The 19,641-nt window shown below is 40.7% G+C and overlaps 1 protein-coding gene across 6 annotated transcripts in view; it reads right to left on the bottom strand.

Moving 5' to 3' along the window:
- Positions 1-19,641, bottom strand: part of EIF2AK4 (eukaryotic translation initiation factor 2 alpha kinase 4) — a 115,711-nt gene that overhangs the window by 79,735 nt on the left and 16,335 nt on the right. For 5 of the 6 annotated variants that reach the window (XR_010839647.1, XM_059058993.2, XM_067028951.1 and 2 more), the window contains exons 4-6: positions 12,091-12,243; positions 9,768-9,848; positions 7,349-7,497 (exon numbers count right to left, since the gene is read on the bottom strand). Coding sequence is in view for 5 of the 6 variants with exons in the window: in XM_059058993.2 (XP_058914976.1) it covers positions 7,349-7,497; positions 9,768-9,848; positions 12,091-12,243 (383 nt within the window). In the remaining variant the exon portion in view is untranslated. The remainder of the gene's footprint in view (positions 1-7,348; positions 7,498-9,767; positions 9,849-12,090; positions 12,244-19,641) is intronic. The other variant, XM_067028952.1, reaches the window with a different exon arrangement.

Here is a 19,641-nt window from a genome sequence, read left to right as displayed (position 1 = left end):
TTGACCCCACATCTCGTGCTCACACACATCTGGAGAAAGCTGCAAAACGGTGGGCTTGGAGCACTACAAATTCCTGATCACCAACTGGGCTTCCCACTATTGAATGCTCATCCATTCTCTTTCTGGTCTCTGCTATTCCCCTTCACGACTTCTTCAAAACACTCAAAGCCCAACCCCTCTTCTTCTCTTTCCCTTTTTCTACTTTTTTTTTTTCTGAGTGGGAAGCTAGATTATAATGCAAATATAACGAGTAAATCAGGAGAGCTTTGCAGGGATGAGGCAAGGGAGAGAGCTCTTGATGGTCAGGATTGGACACTTAGAAGAAATGCGTTGGGGCTTCCCTGCTGGCGCAGTGGTTGAGAATCCGCCTGCCGATGCAGGGGACGCGGGTTCGTGCCCCGGTCTGGGAAGATCCCACATGCCACGGAGCAGCTGGGCCCGTGAGCCATGGCTGCTGAGCCTGTGCGTCCGGAGCCTGTGCTCCGCAAAGGGAGAGGCCACAACAGTGAGAGGCCCGCGTACCACAAAAAAAAAAAAAAAAAAAAAAAAAAGAAATGCGTTGATCTCTAGGAAGCAGCCCTCTCACTCTGGGCATGATATTGACCTCCACTTTCACTGAGAACATGAAGAAATGAGCAGTGAAGCCCACACTTTCTGTGGGTCCACCTAGAAAGTTACTTGGCATCTGCCCCATTTTTTCTTTTTCCCAGACTGTGAGGAAGGACAGCTGCCCTGTCCTCAGTTCCATCCCTACAGTCTCCTCTGGGATCCTGCTCCATCAGTCAGACCCTCTCTCCTGTATGTTCAATCTGTTCCTCTACATTGGCTCCTTCCCTCAGCCTATATATCTTTCCCATGTCCATTCTACTCTCCCTCAATCCCATGCCCCACCTTGTTTTTCATTTTCAAACTTCTACACTTGCTGTCTCCATGTCTGCCCCTTCTATTTACTCTTCATGGCACTGCAAAGTCAATAAACCTGCCACCTCCCTCCTACCCGCTTTCGATCTGATTTTTCCCCTTGGTTTTTTTTGTGTGTGTGTGGTTGGTGGCATAGTCATCCATTCTGTCTCATTAGTCAAACATGTGCACGTCTCCCTGAGCTCCTAGATCTCCTGCATCTAATTGATCCCCAAGTATCAGCCTCCTTCTCCAATTCCCCTGCCCTGTTCAGGACTTCACCAAATTTCTCCTGGATACAAGAAATACCCCATTATTAACTGGTCTCATCACCTTCAATCCTATACACCTTCCCCCCCAACACCCACCCACACTGCTGACAAGACCTGTTATGACTTGAGTCTCTCATACCACATGTGTGTCCACAAATTCCAAATACCAGGGTATGAGTAATACACTGTAGCTCTGTTTAAATTTTGACTTCTCAAGTTATTTGTGCAACCCTGGGCATACTGAAATTTATAGAGAAAAGAATAAGAGTGAGGGTTTAAAATGATGTGCTAGACTTATTAACATATAATAAATGATCCAGAAGCACCTCTACATGAGCTTTGCCCCCTCTAACAGATGGTGCTAATAGTCATTCTAGTCTACCTCCTCTATGTTCTTTAGTTTACAGTGTGTAAATGCTTGATTTTAAGGTGTTTTAGACTATTAATCACCCCATCATGACTGTTAAGTACAAACCCAATGAGAATGTTAAGAGTTCTAGTAAGAAAAGATGTATCATTAGGATTGAAAAAAAACCCAGAGATCATTTTAAAAGTGAAAGTGTCAAGAATAGGACAAATGTGGTACATGCCACATGGGATAGATAGACAGTAGGAACAATTCTGAAGGATAAAAAGTAAATCACAGAGAGTTTGAAGAGAAGCAACAAAGAAGTCCAATGTCACTGACGTTTCCTGTTTTCACCCAAAAATGTGTACATATTGGAGGCTCATACTGTCTACTTGGGACTCATGAGAATTGGGTTCGGAACAACCTTCTGGAACCTAATCCATTAATAAGTAAAACAGCTCCTAAACTCCAGCAGAAATAGCCATCCCAATGCAATCAAATGGTATTTAGAAGCAATTAACACTGGTGCCATTGCCAATGATTTTTTTTTTTTTAGATTTATTTATTATTTATTTTTGGCTGCGTCGGGTCTTAGTTGCGGCACACGGGGGTCTTTCGTTGTGGCACATGGGCTTCTCTCTAGTTGTGGCGTGAAGGCTCCAGGGCATGTGGGCTCTGTAGTTTGTGGCATGTGGGCTCTCTAGTTGAGGTGTGCTGGCTCAGTAGCTGTGGTGTGTGGGCTTAGTTGCCCCACAGCATGTGGGATCTTAGTTCCCTAACCAGGGATGGAACCGGTATCCCCTGCATTGGAAGGTGGATTCTTTACCACTGGACTACCAGGGAAGTCCCGTCATTGCCAATGATTAATTCTAGATTATGGAATGTTCATGGGGGTTTGCAATATCATTAGAAATATCACCCATGTTATCAGTTTTTCCCAGTAGCTGTGGCAGTACACAGGATAAAGGGTGTTTTAAACAAAATTGCCAAATAACATTAACTGGGTTTTATAAAGAACAGATAATTAGACACAGTTCAATTTTAGAAGACTAAATTAGGCATCTAGGACCTTGCTACCTCAAATAAGAAGAAAATATGATTTTTTAAAAAGCCAAGTAGCAAGAAAAGAGGGGGCAATTTGTCTACTAGGGACTTGAGAATCAGACTCTCACCCAAAAGACTGCTCTGCCAACATGGTCAATGGTATAGATGGTTGGGATGGGATGGAAAAAGGGAGATATCATATGAGACACAGGGGCTAGGGTAGTCTCACCTTCCTGCCTAACTCACCAAGATGCCACAGAAAACTCTAGCTCTTGGTCTCCCAATTTGAAACTCCAGGCAGCTCTGTGGATATAAAGTTAGTAAGAATTGCTGAGATTGCTTAATTTGAAGTGAACCAGTCTATGCCTCCATGGAGCCAACTGGAGAGACTGTGAACAATGGAGGCTCACAAGTTTGGAGAGATGTATCAAGGATTCCTTCTTTCCCTACCCACATCCTTAATACTTCAGAGGTTCCCCAGCCCATGTCTTATACTTAGGAGACAGGCTGGGACCTGGGACCTTTTACTGCAGTGCTTTCACCTGGACAAACATCTCCTAGAGCAACGGAATACAAAGAAACTATAAGGGACTAAAAATAACTGCATGCATGCGCCATTGGGGCAAATTATGAACAACAAGATACAAAGAGACCAAAAACCCAACTGCCACTTCTGAGGTGTTGGGAGCAAAGCAGGGTACTGAGCATGCACCCTGCACACAGCACCACCAAGGGGGGTGGGGCCGACCACCCAAGTCACCCCTCCGGCCCGACCCAGGGGTCTGCCCCTACCCTCACCCCATTTAAGGCACCAGCTTGCCCCCCTCCCACCTCAGAGAGAGAACAAGGGCACCTGTTATTTGTTTTTGCTCCCACATGCTACAGCATGAGTCCCAGTAAAGCCTTGCCTGAATTTCTCATCTGGCCTCTTATCAATTTCTATTGATTAAAGAGTCCAAGAACCCAGCTGGGTAACACTTATACCCTTAATTATCTCTTCTCTGTAAGGAGGAATAGCCAGCAGTTACCTCACCTGGTGTCAAAATTAGGAAAACAGACTAGGAGACAACCTGATGCTGTTTCCTGGTGAAAATGGGTGATGTATCCTACAATCTGGGCTACACTTTAGTAACCTGCACAGAAGGCATGTCTGAAACTGTGAAAATAATTCTCTACCATGAACTACATTATAGAATTTTTTTTTCTTTTTTTGCTTCTCCTAAAAAGTTCAAAGTGCCCATTTATGAGATACAACATCCCTGGGAAGAAGGCAGGAAGAACTATGTCTGCACTTTACAAAAGACAGCTTGACACTGAATGGTTAGTTTAAACTGACACTTTAAAATGGTTAGTTTTATATTATTTGAATTTTACCTCAATTTGAAAAAAAATAAAAGGTAAATCCTTCGAGGAGGAAAAAAGACAACCTTAAGGACACAGAAAATAAAGCTGTTCAACAAAGACAAAAACACATCCGTGAAAAGCTGGGTCAAGGGGTCAGGCCCTTGAGTATCAGGCCTTTAAGCTTTTTCCACTAGAACAGTAAGTGGTTTTCTGTTCTATTTCTCTTGTTTTATGCAGTGGAAACCTTTCATTAAATAAAGCCTTATTGATTTTTGATATGCCCACATAAAAAGAAAAGCTGAGTCACCCTGGTTGAAGAGGCTGCAGACCCTACAAGTGCTAAAAAGACAGTCTGTCCCTTTCTATCATCCTTCCTGACTCCCTCCCTCCCTTCATCAGATGTTTACTGAGCACCTACTCTGTCTCTCCCAGGCACTGTTCCAGGCCCTGAGGGAAACACAGATGAGGTCCTTGCTCGCATGAACTTGACATTGTCATGAAAGGAGAAAGACAATAAAAAAGCAAACAAATGAATATGAAGTTCAGTTAGCAGTAACTGCTATGGAGAAACTTAAAACAGGGAACTGGAGAACAAGTGACTAAGCAGGGGAGCGGGTTGGGGGTGGTGCTCAGGGAAGGCGTCTGAGGTCACTTGTGAGCAGAGAACTGAAAGATAAGGAGTCGGCCATGCAAAGTGCCCCAGGGAGAGCATAGCAGGCAAAGTGACTGGCAGAGGCCCTGAGATGGGAAGGAGCTTGGTGTGCGCCAAGGACTGGAAGATGAGCGTGGCTGCCGTGCAGAGGCTCAGGGAGGGGGAGAGTAGTATGAAGCGTGATGTACAAACTGTTCCTCTACTGTTGCTCTCCTGTTCTCCATTCTCCACTGGCAGCCGGGAAGAATTTCACTCAGCGTGGATCAGACGGTATCTTATTCCTCTTTAAAACCCCGTATGGCTGCTCATTATACCTAGACTCCTGACCCGACCAACAGAGCCCTCTGTGACACACCCCTGCCGCCCCCTTGAACCACTGTCTCCATGCCCGCTCATTCTAGCCACGCTGCCCTGTTGGATGAGGTCTGGGCAGCACAAGGCCAGGCTGGCTTCGGGTCTTCTGCACCGGCTGTTCTTTACCCAAACAGCTGGCTCTGTTCCATCATCCAGATCCGGTATCTGTGCCCCCCCCCAGTCGAAAGCCACTGTCCTTCTGTCATTCAGGATCCAATCCTTGGACTCCTTCCTCCAAACACCCAATCTAAAGTAGCCATCCAGGCTTTCTTCAAGACAGCCTATTTAAATTCTCTGCAGAGCGCTAGTCACTATCTGACATTTTCTTGCTTGCTTGTGGACAGTCTCCTCCAACTAGAATATAAGCTCCATGAAACCAGCGTCCTTCCTGATCTTGTTTATTGAATCCCCGGGACTCAGAACAGTGTCTGACCTTTAGTTAGTGCTCATTAAGTATCTGGTTCTAGATTGTATTGTTTTCAGTCACAGCCAATTCAAATAATGCCTGCTGACAACAGTGATGACAAGGCCATCTCTACTAACTCTATCAAATGTATCTACTAACTGAAAGGATAAAATGGAACACTCTACTTATTTCCTTTGGCTTTCCAACTCAAAGACTAGTGAATAGCAAGGAAGAAAAAGAATCAAGAGTATGCCATGAGGTACTTCAGTATATCAAAAACTTTTTCTTTTCTTTTTTTTTTTTTTTTTTGTGGTACGCGGGCCTCTCACTGTTGTGGCCTCTCCCTTTGCAGAGCACAGGCTCCGGACGCACAGGCTCAGCGGCCATGGCTCATGGGCCCAGCCGCTCCGCGGCATGTGGGATCTTCCCGGACCGGGGCACAAACCTGTGTCCCCTGCATCGGCAGGCGGATTCTCAACCACTGCGCCACCAGGGAAGCCCCAAAACTTTTTATTTCTTAACTGAAGAAGCATATAAACTATAATTTAAGAAAGAGTCATTCTTTTCTAGTCGGTAGCCAACACAGTGCCAGAGTTCATGCAAGTTTGTACAACAACGTTAGCAAACAATACATAAAAATGATTTCTTCCTGGATGCTCATGGAATGTCACATTCTATCCAAGACATACAAATGGCCCTCTACAAGCACTACATGAAAAGTTCTACCTATGTCAAGGAGGGAGAGAAGTTATTATCCTTCCTTGAATAAACTTGCTAATAATCTCTGATCTCAAAAGCCAAGTCTAATCTTGGACCCACTGTTTACAGTTAGCCACAAAAATGGAAATGTTTAAACTAAATAAAATTGTTTTTTATACATCCTTACTCATGGCATTGATTTATTTCCACTGTTTCTAACACAGTAGGAATCTGTCAATTATTTCCTACTGAAATACTCTGACAACTTCAAACTATGTTGCCTAATGGAAGCCCAGTTGCAAAAACAATCTAAATTGGTGCAAGGAGTTATAACCTTAAAAAGGAATTGTTACCAGAAACTGCATTCAGGAAAAGACTTAATTCACCTTAACAGTGGGTGGTTAAATGTTAATATCAAAATGATTTCTGAGCTGATTTTTTTTTAAAGTAGATAATTAAAGAAAGAACTGAAATGATTCCTTCTTATAAACAAACTAACCCAAAAGATTGTATTAGCTTTTAGTTTGGTACCTAAAATGTTTCTTTTTATAGAAGAAAATGTTGGTTTTAAGTGCTGCTTAGATTCTCACAAGAGACAGTTTAAACACATAAAGAAGCTGAATTATGATACCTATACTACTTAATCACCCACCTACTCACAAATGGATTCTGTACTAAAATTCCTTTCTGGTCCACAGGGGGTCACAGCAAATAGACAGGGAAGTCTCAATTCTTTAGTGGAAAAGGATGTGGAGGAAGAGATAGTATCTTTCATATCATCTCTGGTGATAGGGAACCACCCAGGAGCCCACTTGCTGCAGTAACAGGGAAGCCCAGTGGCCTCAGTAGCAACAGGGTGAGGAGCCCTGACAGCAAACTGGGGCTCCCGTCCTCATGTAAAGGATCTCCCACACCCGTGCCCATTTTGGAGTATTCCCTACATCTGTGGTGGGACCTAGGGAGTTACAGACTGAAAACACACACAGTGTGAAACCTGACTGGATGATGATTCCGACAGAGAAAAGTTTTTAAATCACTTACTGAATAATTAGATCATTAAAAGTCAGATCAAACTGCACTGGAGGCAAGACTGTGAAGTGTTGTAACTGTTATAAAAGGGAATGAACCCTAAAACTGGTTTCATGAAAGATACTTGGAAAGTGTTAAATGAAAATTTCATTTCATATTGCTAACTAATATATTAAGATATACAGGCTCTGCAAAAGCTATTAAAACTATCATGTGACAATTCCACCAAATTTCGCTACAAGTTGTTTTAATTCTTCTACATCTTTCATCCTTCCAGATCAGAAACCTCAGGGACTTACCTAGACCTTCCAGAGGAGTTGGTCCGATGTTTACCATTTCCTATAAAGTCAGGAGAGCCTCCATGTAGAATGGCAGCTGTTCTGTGTCCTCCTGGGTCTTTCCTAGAGGTATGATCTTGGTTTGAGAAACTAGCTATTTCTAAACGTTCCTTAAAAAAAGAAAAGTAAAACCTACTTTAGATATAAGTCATAAGTGGAAGACAATCATGGTACATAATTATAAATATGTAGAGAATGCAAATCTTATTTAAGCTGAATGTTTTCAAGTGTAATAAAGTTGAACTCAACTTTTAAAAGTTTAATGTCCAAATATGTACTGGTTCAAGAACTGAAGGCCAGGTTACCGTTTCAAGAGAATGTGAATTTTATAAACGAAAATGCTTAGAATCGTGGAATATACATGAAAAGTTAGGGAGAAGAGCAAGAGATGAACAGAAGGAGGCATTCAAAGAGAGAGCAGATTCAATATCCTGTTAATAAACCATAATGGAAAAGAAAAAAAAATGTTCTAGTACCGTTTGCTGAAAAGGCTATCCTTTCTTCAGAATTATCTTTGTACCTTAATCAAAAAATCAGTTATAGGGCTTCCCTGGTGGTGCAGTGGTTGAGAGTCCGCCTGCTGATACAGGGGACACGGGTTCGTGCCCCGGTCCGGGAGGATCCCACATGCCGCGGGGCGGCTGGGCCCATGAGCCATGGCCGCTGAGCCTGAGCGTCCAGAGCCTGTGCTCCGCAACGGGAGGGGCCACAACAGTGAGAGGCCCACGTACCGCAAAAACAAACAAACAACAACAACAAAAAATCAGTTATATATACATGGGGTGGAGGGGGTCTATGTTTGGATTATGTCTTCTGTCTATTGACACAATTAGTATTGTTCTGTTATCTTTCTTGACTCCAATATTAAACTATTTTGAACACTGTAAAAAACAAACAAACAAGGAGAGAGCAGAGTGAGTGACAGGAAGGCAGATCAGAGGTAAGATAGGAGAGTTGGTGGGAACAGTAATATCACCTTAAATTTGTATACAGCTTTGTACATTCACAAAGGGCAGTACATTTATCTGTGGGAATAATTACATAAGACTGAAAGGGGGCTTCCCTGGTGGCGCAGTGGTTGCGAGTCCGCCTGCCGATGCAGGGGACGCGGGTTCGTGACCCGGTCCCGGAAGATCCCACATGCCGCGGAGTGGCTGGGCCCGTGAGCCATGGCCGCTGAGCCTGCGCGTCCGGAGCCTGTACTTTGCAACGGGAAAAAAAAAAAAAAAGACTGAAAGGAAGGCATTATCTGTGCCGTCTTAAGAGGTGAGGAAAATGAGCCTTGGAGAGTGTCATCTGTCAAGGTCGCAGAGCCAGGCAGTAAAAAAGCCAAAGCTTTCAGCCAAAGTGCTGCTTACCTGCACATCAGTGCCTCCTCCCACTGTACCTCATTGCTTCCCTTAAGTTTAATGCCATATTTCTCTAAAAGAGAATGAGCAAAATTGTCTCTGGAGTTCTCCAAACATGTGTAGCTGGTTTTTGATTGAGTTGGACTCAGGAAAAATATAGGAAAAAGGACTTTATCCTTTTCCACCCCTGCTTTTTTTTTTTTAAGAAGATGTTGGGGGTAGGAGTTTATTTATTTATTTATTTATTTTTGGCTGTGTTGGGTCTTCGTTTCTGTGCAAGGGCTTTCTCTAGTTGCGGCAAGCGGGGGCCACTCTTCATTGCGGTCCGTGGGCCTCTCACTGTTGCGGCCTCTCTTGCTGCAGAGCACAGGCTCCAGACGCTCAGGCTCAGTAGTTGTGGCTCACGGGCCTAGTTGCTCCGCGGCATGTGGGATCCTCCCAGACCAGGGCTCGAACCCGTGTCCCCTGCATTAGCAGGCAGACTCCCAACCACTGCGCCACCAGGGAAGCCCTCCACCCCTGCTTTCTAAACCAGCTCTGTTGAATCCTTTTCCATCACTGAATGAAATCTCAGGGAGATCCATGTGGTTTCCATTCACTCTTCTGTATGAACAAATAGTTTTGTTTTCCAAGTATTAATAATTCCAGTCTGGGTTGATTATCAAAACTTCAATCTCCTCTCTCCTTCAACTCTTTTGATAAACTACTGTAGTTACGTAAGCCTAAGTCATCTACAGATAACATACAACTCTAAATTTTGCTACTCATTTGGAGAATCTAAAATATATAATGAATGATATTTGGGGGACTTTTTAGTGCTCCATTTTAAGCTTTACTACTGATACTAACAAAGGAGAGGAAAAATAATAATGAAGGAAAAAGAATAATGAAGAATGAAGGACAGGGGTCCTGACTTCTCAGATATTCAAACATTATAAAGATACAGTAATTAAATATCATCAATGGAAATAAAAAGATTTTATGTTGAGCAAAATGTAAACTATTTGAGTATGGCAGAATTGCTAGAGTACCTGCTTAGCCATTTCTTTCCTTTTTTTCTCTTCTTTTATCTCTTCTTTCCTTCTCTGAATCTCATGAAGGATTTCACGTTGCTGAAATAAATCATACTGCCATCAAATCTCTGAAACCCATACAACATACGAATTCTGAAATCACAAAAAATCTTTTGAATTTCAGTAATTCAAGCTCTCATCTCCTAAGAGATCTGAATATCTAGAGCCTTAGTACAAACTGTAGTTATGTCAGTTTTATCAGAGTTCTTAGGCAATAGGCTTCCCACTTAAATGGGTGTGAAAACTGTGTGGGGAGGGACACTTACTCCCCATTTCTACGTGGAGGGACTTTTTTTGGAAGCACAGAGTCCTAACCACTGGACCGCCAGGGGATTCCCAACGTGGAGGGACTTTAACTGCAGCAACACCATGGGCCGCTCACTTCTCCCCACACTTGACTGAACCCCTCCTCTTTGATACCTGCCTGTCTGCAGAGAACATGCACTTGCGCCTACTGTCGGCCAGGCCGCCGGGTGGAGGTGGGCTGAGCTGGGTTCACTCCCACAAGCCACAGACCTTCAGGTGCATTCCCCAATCAGTTTTCTCAGTATTAGAAGTGGCATTTTGATCTCTATCCATTTGACTGATGTAGCTATTACTCAAATGATTCTGAATTTAGGTAGAGAAAAATAGTGTTTTTTACGAGCTGCCTAAAATTCCAGGTTATAAATATCAAAACCATTGAGAAACTCACCAAAAACTATTACAGCAATAATATAAAATGTAAAAGCATACCCCAAACTTACAGGTAGTTATAGTAGGACACCAAAACAAGACTGTTAAATATCTTTATCTTCTAGTAAAAATGTGTCTGCCTAAGAACAATGACAACAATAAGGAACTTTAAACCCTAAATGGTAACTAGGCTACGCAATTAAATAGGAGATAAGCAGTAACAAAATGAATGGAACCGGGACTTCCCTGGTGGTCCAGTGGTTAAGACTCCGTGCTCCCAGTGCAGGGGGCACAGGTTCGATCCCTAGTCAGGGAACTAGATTTCGTATGCAGCAACCAAAAAATAACCAAAAAATCCCTCGTGCCGCAACTAAGACCTGACACAGCCAAATAAATAAATGTTGGAAAAAAAAATGAATGAAACTCACAAAGACAGTGTTAACATAAGTAAAGGATGAACAAGATGAAGCAGGAAAAAAGAACCAGGAATAAGAACTTAAGAAAAGCAGGAAAAACAAAACCCTACAAGTAATTGCAACACATAAGGGAAGAAAACTAAAAAGCCTCACTGAGAGATAAAAATAAATGGAAAAACATTCCTGGATAGGAAGTTTGAATACTGTCATAATGTTAATTCTTCCTAAATGAATACATAAGTTTAGTGCAATTTTACTCAAAATCCCACAGGCTTTGTTTTGTTTTGATTTTGAGAAAGCAATCCTATAATTTATCTGTGAGAATAGCCAACGGAAAAAAAAAAGAAGAATGAAGGAAGGGACAGGGGTCCTCACTTAGACAGTCAAATGTTATAAAGATACAATAACTCAAAGAGTGCGGTAGAGACTCAAGAAAAAAACATGAATTGAACAAAAGAGATAATTCACAAGTAGAACTTAATATAAATGAGTAGGTAAAATACACTTTAAAGAAATGATTACAAATCACTTAAGAATGAATGATTAATTAATAAATGTGTTAGGAAAATGACTGGGGAAAAAAAAAAAGAAAAACTCAGACCCTCACTTTTACAACCCACACCAAAATAAGTTCTAGATAAGTTTATTAAAAGACTAAATAGAAGAGAAAAAAAACCTTAAAAATCAGGAAGGAAATTTAGATACATGTATTAACTTTGATTAAAGGATTTTAAAAATAACACAGTAGTATACATCCGTATGCAAATAAAGGAAAAGTACAAATGGTTAGTGAACAAAAAAACGTTCAGTCTCTGGCTTTGGCTACTCATTTGGGCATGAGATACTTGTCCCACAGAGGGAAGAAGATAATAGCCTCTGAACTCCTACACAGCTTTACAAGCACAGAAAGAGCACCAGAAGTTTGGTTAAGCTGACTTGCTTTTTCTTTTATTTAAAAACCTGGACTAAGGGTTCTAGGGGTAGCATTGATATCTTTTGGGAGGGAATCACTCATAGCATTTATTTCTTGGTTACTCTTAGGGCCTCCTTTCACATGAATCCATGGTTCTTGGATCAAATGCTGAGCAAAACTTAAAAGAAATACCAGTAAGTGAGTAGGTAGAGACGGAGGAAAACCTATAGGAGCTCACAGTCCTCTGGGCTGGACACTGCAGTGACAAGGGTCTCACCTCCTCTTCCTCTTTCCGCTTGGCCTCTAACTGCCTCCGTTGCTCCTCCTGAGCCCGCCTTTCCAGCATTTCTTCATGAAAAGACTTGGGAGGGGGCTTGTTGTGCTCGCAGAGAAATGACTGCACATGGTAAGCCAGTTCAAATATCATCACCTAAACACATGGATGGAAATCAACCACAAATGCTCAAGTGACACAAAGCAGGGCCCCAAGGTAAGACTACAGAAAAACATGCAGGCCATCTGAGACCCACTCAATGGTGATATTCATTTTGATGTGACACGTTCTAAATCAGGTCTAGGATGCAACCACAGGAGGAAAAAGCTTTTATAGAACTCACTTCATTGTGTTGCCATCAAGAAAAATCTCTATCTAGATAAATAAAAAGCTTCACTTTTCTTTTGCAATCCTATTCAATTTATTAGCATTTTCTGTATAATAAATCCAATAAATATTTTTCTGTATAAATAAATCTGGTAAAATATTTAAGACTGCATAAAAGTAAAGACTACCTTCCCAACTAGAAAACCTGCCTACATAATGACAGTTGAGCAGAGAATAATCATTGCTAACATGAGAGCTTTCATCTATCCATACAGCATACTGAAAACATCCTACTGGGGTACAGAGGCAAACGCTTAAAGGCCTCACTCTCTCCCTGCTAGTAATGGGCCAGTAGGAGGCTAATTAATACTTAGAAAGCATTTCATTTCCACTTAGGGAAGCATTCACAGTATCAGAAGGAAAAAGGCCCTCCTCTCAGACATCCTATGTGAATGCAGGAAGCCACTTTCCCCAACCCCTAAATCATAAACCATAGCTTGGTTGGTAAATCAACAGAGCAAGGGTTTCTGGGACCCCACACTGACCAACTGTTCCAACCCCAAAGAGGTCAAGAGGGCCAAGCTCCTGCAGATGAGGACCACCACTCTGAAATTTCTTTTTCCTCAGTTACAATGAAGCAGATTAAAAATTATTATTTCTAAAAGGACTTAGGGTGGTAAATAGTAATAGAATTCACTGTACACAAGAATATATAGTTTGCCTGGTGTTCACCTTTCTCTTGGGGAGAAACCACAGCTATTGTTGGGGGAAGCTGTATGTTTTGTTGTACTAGAAGCTGTGGCTTTCACTGGATATACTTCTATTTACAGTTGAGAAACACTAGTCTAGAGTCTAAGAGGCAAACTATTCTGTGAAAAGCTCTTTTAAGGAAAGTTGGTTAAAGAAGGCAGTTTCCATCACGTCAAAGAGAAACCATTTCTACACCAGAAAGGAGCCAGGAGCCAAGCAGTGGAGGGTTTTTCTTTTGCTAATCTATTTAATTTACTAGCATTTTCTGTATAAATCTGTTAAAACATACAAGACTGGATGTAAATAAGAGCTAGTCTCCAAACTGGCTGTTGTCCCCCTCTCCCCCAAATCTACACAGTCCATCGTCTTGCTTCTCTCAGCCTCTGCTCACATGTCACCTGGTGGGGCCTCTCCTGACCTCATTTACAACAGCTGCTCTGCCTCACCTCGCAGTACGCATCTGTATCAGTCAGGGTTCTCCCAAGAGACAGAACCAAATAGAAGGGTTGTGTGTCCACATATATATATATGGTATAGTATCTGCACATAACCTATGTGCATCCTCCCACAGTATACTTTAAATCATCTCTAGATTACTTACAATACCTAATAGAACGAAAATACTGTGTAAATAGTTGTAAATACTATGTAAATGCTATGTAAATAGTTGTTGGCATGCAGCAAATTCAAGTTCTGCTTTTTGGAACTTCCTGGATTGTTTTTCTGAATATTTTCCATCTATGGTTACCTGAATACACGGATGTAGTACCCAGATACGGAGAGCTGACTGTGTATGGAGAGAGAGAGAGAGAGAGAGAGAGAGAGAGAGAGAAGGAAGGAGGGAGAGGGAAAAATTGATTGAGATTGATTTTAAGGAATTGGTTCACTTGATTATAGACGCTGGTAAGTCCAAATTCTGCAGGGTAGGCCAGCAGGCTGGTGACCCAGGGCAGAGTTGATGTTGCAGTTCAAGTCCCAAGGGCACCTCCTGGCAATTCCTTCTTCCAGGGAGGCCAGTCTTCTTCTTTTAAAGCCCTCAACTGACTGGGTGAGTCCCTCCCACCTTATGGAGAGTAATCTGCTTAACTCAAAGTATACTGATTTAAATGTTAATTTCATCTAAAAAATACCTTCAAATAAACATACAGAATAATGTTTGGCCAAATATCCAGGTACCATGGCCTAGCCAACAGACACATAAAATTAACCATCACAACTTCTATTAGAATGGATAACATAGAAAACTGACAACATCAAATGCTGACACGGATGTGGAGAAACTGGATCACTCACATATTGCTGAGAGTAATGTAAAGTGGTCAGCTAATCTGGAAAATTTGGGCAGTTTCTTAAAAAACTGAACACACAGTACCACACACCCACAACTGCACTCTTGAGCATTTATTTCAGAGAAATGAACTTATGTTCATACCAAAGCTGTACAAAAATGTTTACAGCAGCTTTATTTTTAATAGCCCCAAACTGGAAATAATTCAGCTGTCTTTCACCTGTTGGATGGCTAAATAAACAGTGGTGCACCTATAAGATGGAATACTACTCAACAATAAAAATTAACAACTATTGATACATGTGACAGTCTGATGAGTCTCCACAGAATCATGCTGAAGTGGTGGGGGGAGGGAGAGTAAACCCCAAAGGTCACATACTGTGACTCTACTTATGTAACATCCTTGAAATGAGACAATTACGGAAATGGAGAACAGATTAGTGGTTGTCAGGTATCAAGGAGGGCATGGGGGTGTAAGGAGGTGGCAACATTAGGGATCTTGTGGTGATGAAACTATTCTGTATCTTGACTGTACCAATGTCAATGTCCTGGTTATGATATTACACTACAGTTTTACAAAAATGTTCCCATTGGAGCAAACTGAGTAAAGGGTATTTGGTCTCTCCTGGTATTATTTCTTACAATTGCATGTGAATCTATAATTATCTCAAAATAAAAGGTATAATTTACAATAAAGCCAAAAAAGGTGGGGGGGGGACAACAAACGCAGAAATAAACAAGTGGGACTACATCAAATTTAAAAGTTTCTGCACAGCAAAGGAAACCATCAACAAATGAAAAGGTAACCTACAGAATGGGAGAAGATATTTGCAAATCATACATCTGATAAGGAGTCAATATTTAAATACATAAAGAACTCATACAACTCAGTAGCAAAAAAAAGAAACCAAACAATCTGGGACTTCCCTGGTGGCGCAGTGGTTGAGAGTCCGCCAGCTGATGCAGGGGACACGGGTTCATGCCCCGGTCCAGGAAGATCCCACATGCCGTGGAGTGGCTAGGCCCATGAGCCATGGCCGCTGAGCCTGCACGTCCGGAGCCTGTGCTCCGCAACGGGAGAGGCCACAACAGTGAGAGGCCCACGAACTTCAAAAAAAAAATGGGCAGAGGAACACAACAGACACTTTCCCAAAGAAGACATACAAATGGCCAATAGGCACATGAAAAGATACTCAACATCACTAATCATCAGGGTAATGCAAATCAAAACCACAATGTGTTATCACCTCACACCTGTTAAAATGGCTATCATCAAAAAGACAGCAAATAACAAGTGTTGGTGAGGATGTGGAGAAAAGGGAACCCAGGTACACTCTTGGTGAGACTGTAAATTGGTGCAGCCACTATGGAAAACAGTACGTAGGTTCCTCAAAAACTTAAAAATAGAACTACCATATGATCCAGCAATCCCACTTCTGAGTATATATTCAAAGGAAATGAAAACAAAGGATCTTGCAGAGATATCTGTACTCCCATGTTACTGCAGCATTATTCACAATAGCCAAGCTAGGGACACAACCTAAGTGTCAACGAATAAGTGAATAAAGAAGATGTGATACACACACACACACCAGAATATTGTTGAGCCATGAAAAAGGACATCCTCCTGTTTGCAAGACACAGATGGACCTTGAGGTGTTATGTTAAGTGAAACAAGTCAGACAAAGACAAATACTGCATGATATCACTTACAGGTGGAATATAAAAAAGCTGAACTCACAGAAACAAAGACTAAAAGTGCTATTGTTTTAAGCTGCTACATTTTAGGAAAAATTTTAGACAGTAATAGATAACTGAATTCGGACAGAACCAAATACTGAACACTTCCTTACTTGAACTTATAAATAATACTAAAGTATTTATACATAATTATTAGTTTTTCAAAATAGAACAGTTTTGTGGTATTTGTTGTCTGCACGGCCTAGGAGCCAGAGGTAGTAACTAGAGTGTTAGGGACCCCTAACTTTCAATTTTGGCTCAAGTTCCAAGAAAACATGTACTCTTGAGATATAATTTGGTGGTTTGATATTTTGGTTTTTCTACCTGTAAGACAGCATTGACATACATTAATTCATTTGTTAAATTTAAAAAGTATTAAACTAATATAAATAGAATAAAATATAATAACTTAAAAGAAAAAGAAACAGAGACGAGAATGGTGGTTACCAGGGGCCAGGGGTGAGGGGGTGGGAGAAAAGGGGAGATATGTTGGTCAAAGAGTACAAACTTCCAGTTATAAGATAAATAAGTTCTGGGGATCTAATGTACAGCATAGCGATTATAGTTAATAATACTGCATTGTAAAAATAAAATAAAATAAAATAAAATACAGCAAAACATTTTTCCAAAAAAATCACAAATCATGAATCCAAGAAACCAGAGGATTCTGTAGCTGAATTTTCAATATAACGCCATGTTATTTTTCAGCTAGACATTAGACTACACTAGAAACTACTTAAACTAGAAAGAACTTTGGAATAATTCCCAAGGCCTATTTTTTTTTCCAGACTGTGCTACAATCTCTTTCTTTCTTCCTTTTTTTTTTTTTAACATCTTTATTGGAGTATAATTGCTTTACAATGGTGTGTTAGTTTCTGCTTTATAACAAAGTGAATCAACTATACATATACTTATATCCCCATATCTCCTCCCTCTTGCATCTCCCTCCCACCCTCCCTATCCCACCCCTCTAGGTGGTAACAAAGCATCGAGCTGATCTCCCTGTGCTATGCGGTTGCTTCCCACTAGCTTTCTGTTTTACGTTTGGAAGTGTATATATGACCATGCCACTCTCTCACTTTGTCCCAGCTTACCCTTCCCCCTCCCCATGTCCTCAAATCCATTCTCTACATCTGTGTATTTATTCCTGTCCTGCCCCTAGGCTGTTCAGAACCTTTTTTTTGTTTTTAGATTCCATATATATGTGTTAGCATACGGTGTTTGTTTTTTTCTTTCTTACTTCACTCTGTATGACAGACTCTAGGTCCATCCACCTCACTACAAATAATTCAATTTCGTTTCTTTTTATGGCTGAGTAATATTCCATTGTATATATGTGCCACATCTTCTTTATCCATTCATCTATTGATGGACACTTAGGTTGCTTCCATGTCCCGGCTATTGTAAATAGAGCTGCAATGAACATTGTGGTACATGACCCTATTTGAGTTACGGTTTTCTCAGGGTATATGCCTAGTGGGATTGCTGGGTTGTATGGTAGTTCTATTTGCAGTTTTTTAAGGAACCTCCATACTGTTCTCCATAGTGGCTGTATCAATTCACATTCCCACCAACAGTGCAAGAGGGTTCCCTTTTCTCCACACCCTCTCCAGCATTTATTCTTTGTAGATTTTTTGATGATGGCCATTCTGATTGGTGTGATACCTCATTGTAGTTTTTATTTGCATTTCTCTAATGATTAGTCATGTTGAGCATCCTTTCATTTGTTTGTTGACAATCTGTATATCTTCTTTGGAGAAATGTCTATTCAGGTCTTCTGCCCATTTTTGGATTGGGTTGTTTGTTTTTTTGATATTGAGCTGCATGTGCTGTTTGTAAATTTTGGAGGTTATCTTTGTCAGTTGCTTCATTTGCAAATATTTTCTCCTATTCTGATGGTTGTCTTTTCGTCTTGTTTAAGTTTTCCTTTGCTGTGCAAAAGCTTTTAAGTTTCATTAGGTCCCATTTGTTTATTTTTGTTTTTATTTCCATTACTCTAGGAGGTGGGTCAAAAAGGATCTTGCTGTGATTTGTCATAGAGTGTTCTGCCTATGTGTTCCTCTAAGAGTTTTACAGTATCTGGCCTTACATTTAGGTCTTTAATCCATTTTGAGTTTATTTTTGTGTATGGGGTTAGGGAGTGTTCTAATTTCATTCTTTTACATGTAGCTGTCCAGTTTTCCCAGCATCACTTATTGAAGAGGCTGTCTTTTCTCTATTGTATATTCTTGTCTCCTTTATCAAAAATAAGGTGACCATATGTGCATGGGTTTATCTCTGGGATTTCTATCCTGTTTCATTGATCTATATTTATTTCTGTTTTTGTGTCAGTACCATACTGTCTTGATTACTGTAGGTTTTTAGTAGAGTCTGAAGTTCAGGAGCCTGATTCCTCCAGCTCTGTTTTTCCTTCTCAAGATTGCTTTGGCTATTCAGGGTCTTTTGTGTTTCCATACAAATTGTGAAGTTTTCTGTTCTAGTTCTGTGAAAAATGCCATTGGTAGTTTGATAGGGATTGCACTGAATCTATAGATTGCTTTGTGTAGTATAGTCATTTTCACAATATTGATTCTTCCAATCCAAGAACATGGCATATCTTTCCATCTATTTGTATCATCTTTAATTTCTTTCATCAGTGTCTTATAGTTTTCTGCATACAGGTCTTTTGTCTCCCTAGGTAGGTTTATTCCTAGGTATTTTATTCTTTTTGTTGCAATGGTAAATGGGAGTGTTTCCTTAATTTCTCTTTCAGATTTTTAATCATTAGTATATAGGAATGCAAGAGATTTCTGTAAATTAATTTTGTATCCTGCAACTACCAAATTCATTGATTAGCTCTAGTCGTTTTCTGGTAGCATCTTTAGGATTCTCTATGTATAGTTATATGTCATCTGCAAACAGCGACAGCTTTACTTCTTTTCTGATTTGGATTCCTTTTATTTCTTTTTCTTCTCTAACTGCTGTGGCTAAAACTTCCACCACTATGTTAAATAATAGTGGTGAGAGTGGACAACCTTGTCTTGTTCCTGATCTTAAAGGAAATGGTTTCAGTTTTTTATACAATCACTTTTTTTTTAATTTTAGAATTTTATTTATTTTTTTATACAGCAGGTTCTTATTAGTTATCCATTTTATACATATTAGTGTATACATGTATACATGTCAATCCCAATCTCCCAATTCATCACACCACCCCCACCCCCTGCCACATTCCCCACCTGGTGTCCATATGTTTGTTTTCTATATTTGTGTCTCCATTTCTGCCCTGCAAACCATTTCATCTGTACCATTTTTCTAGGTTCCTCATATATGCATTAATATACAATATTTGTTTTTCTCTTTCTGACTTACTTCACCCTGTATGACAGTCTCTAGATCCATCCACGTCTCTACAAATGCCCCAGTTTTGTTCCTTTCTATGGTTGAGTAATATTCCATTGTATATATGT

The sequence above is a fragment of the Kogia breviceps genome, chromosome 3 (assembly GCF_026419965.1).
Source record: "Kogia breviceps isolate mKogBre1 chromosome 3, mKogBre1 haplotype 1, whole genome shotgun sequence".
NCBI lineage: Eukaryota > Metazoa > Chordata > Mammalia > Artiodactyla > Physeteridae > Kogia > Kogia breviceps.
The sequence above is the reverse complement of the archived record's forward strand: the minus strand, read 5'-3'. Positions and strand labels throughout refer to the sequence as shown.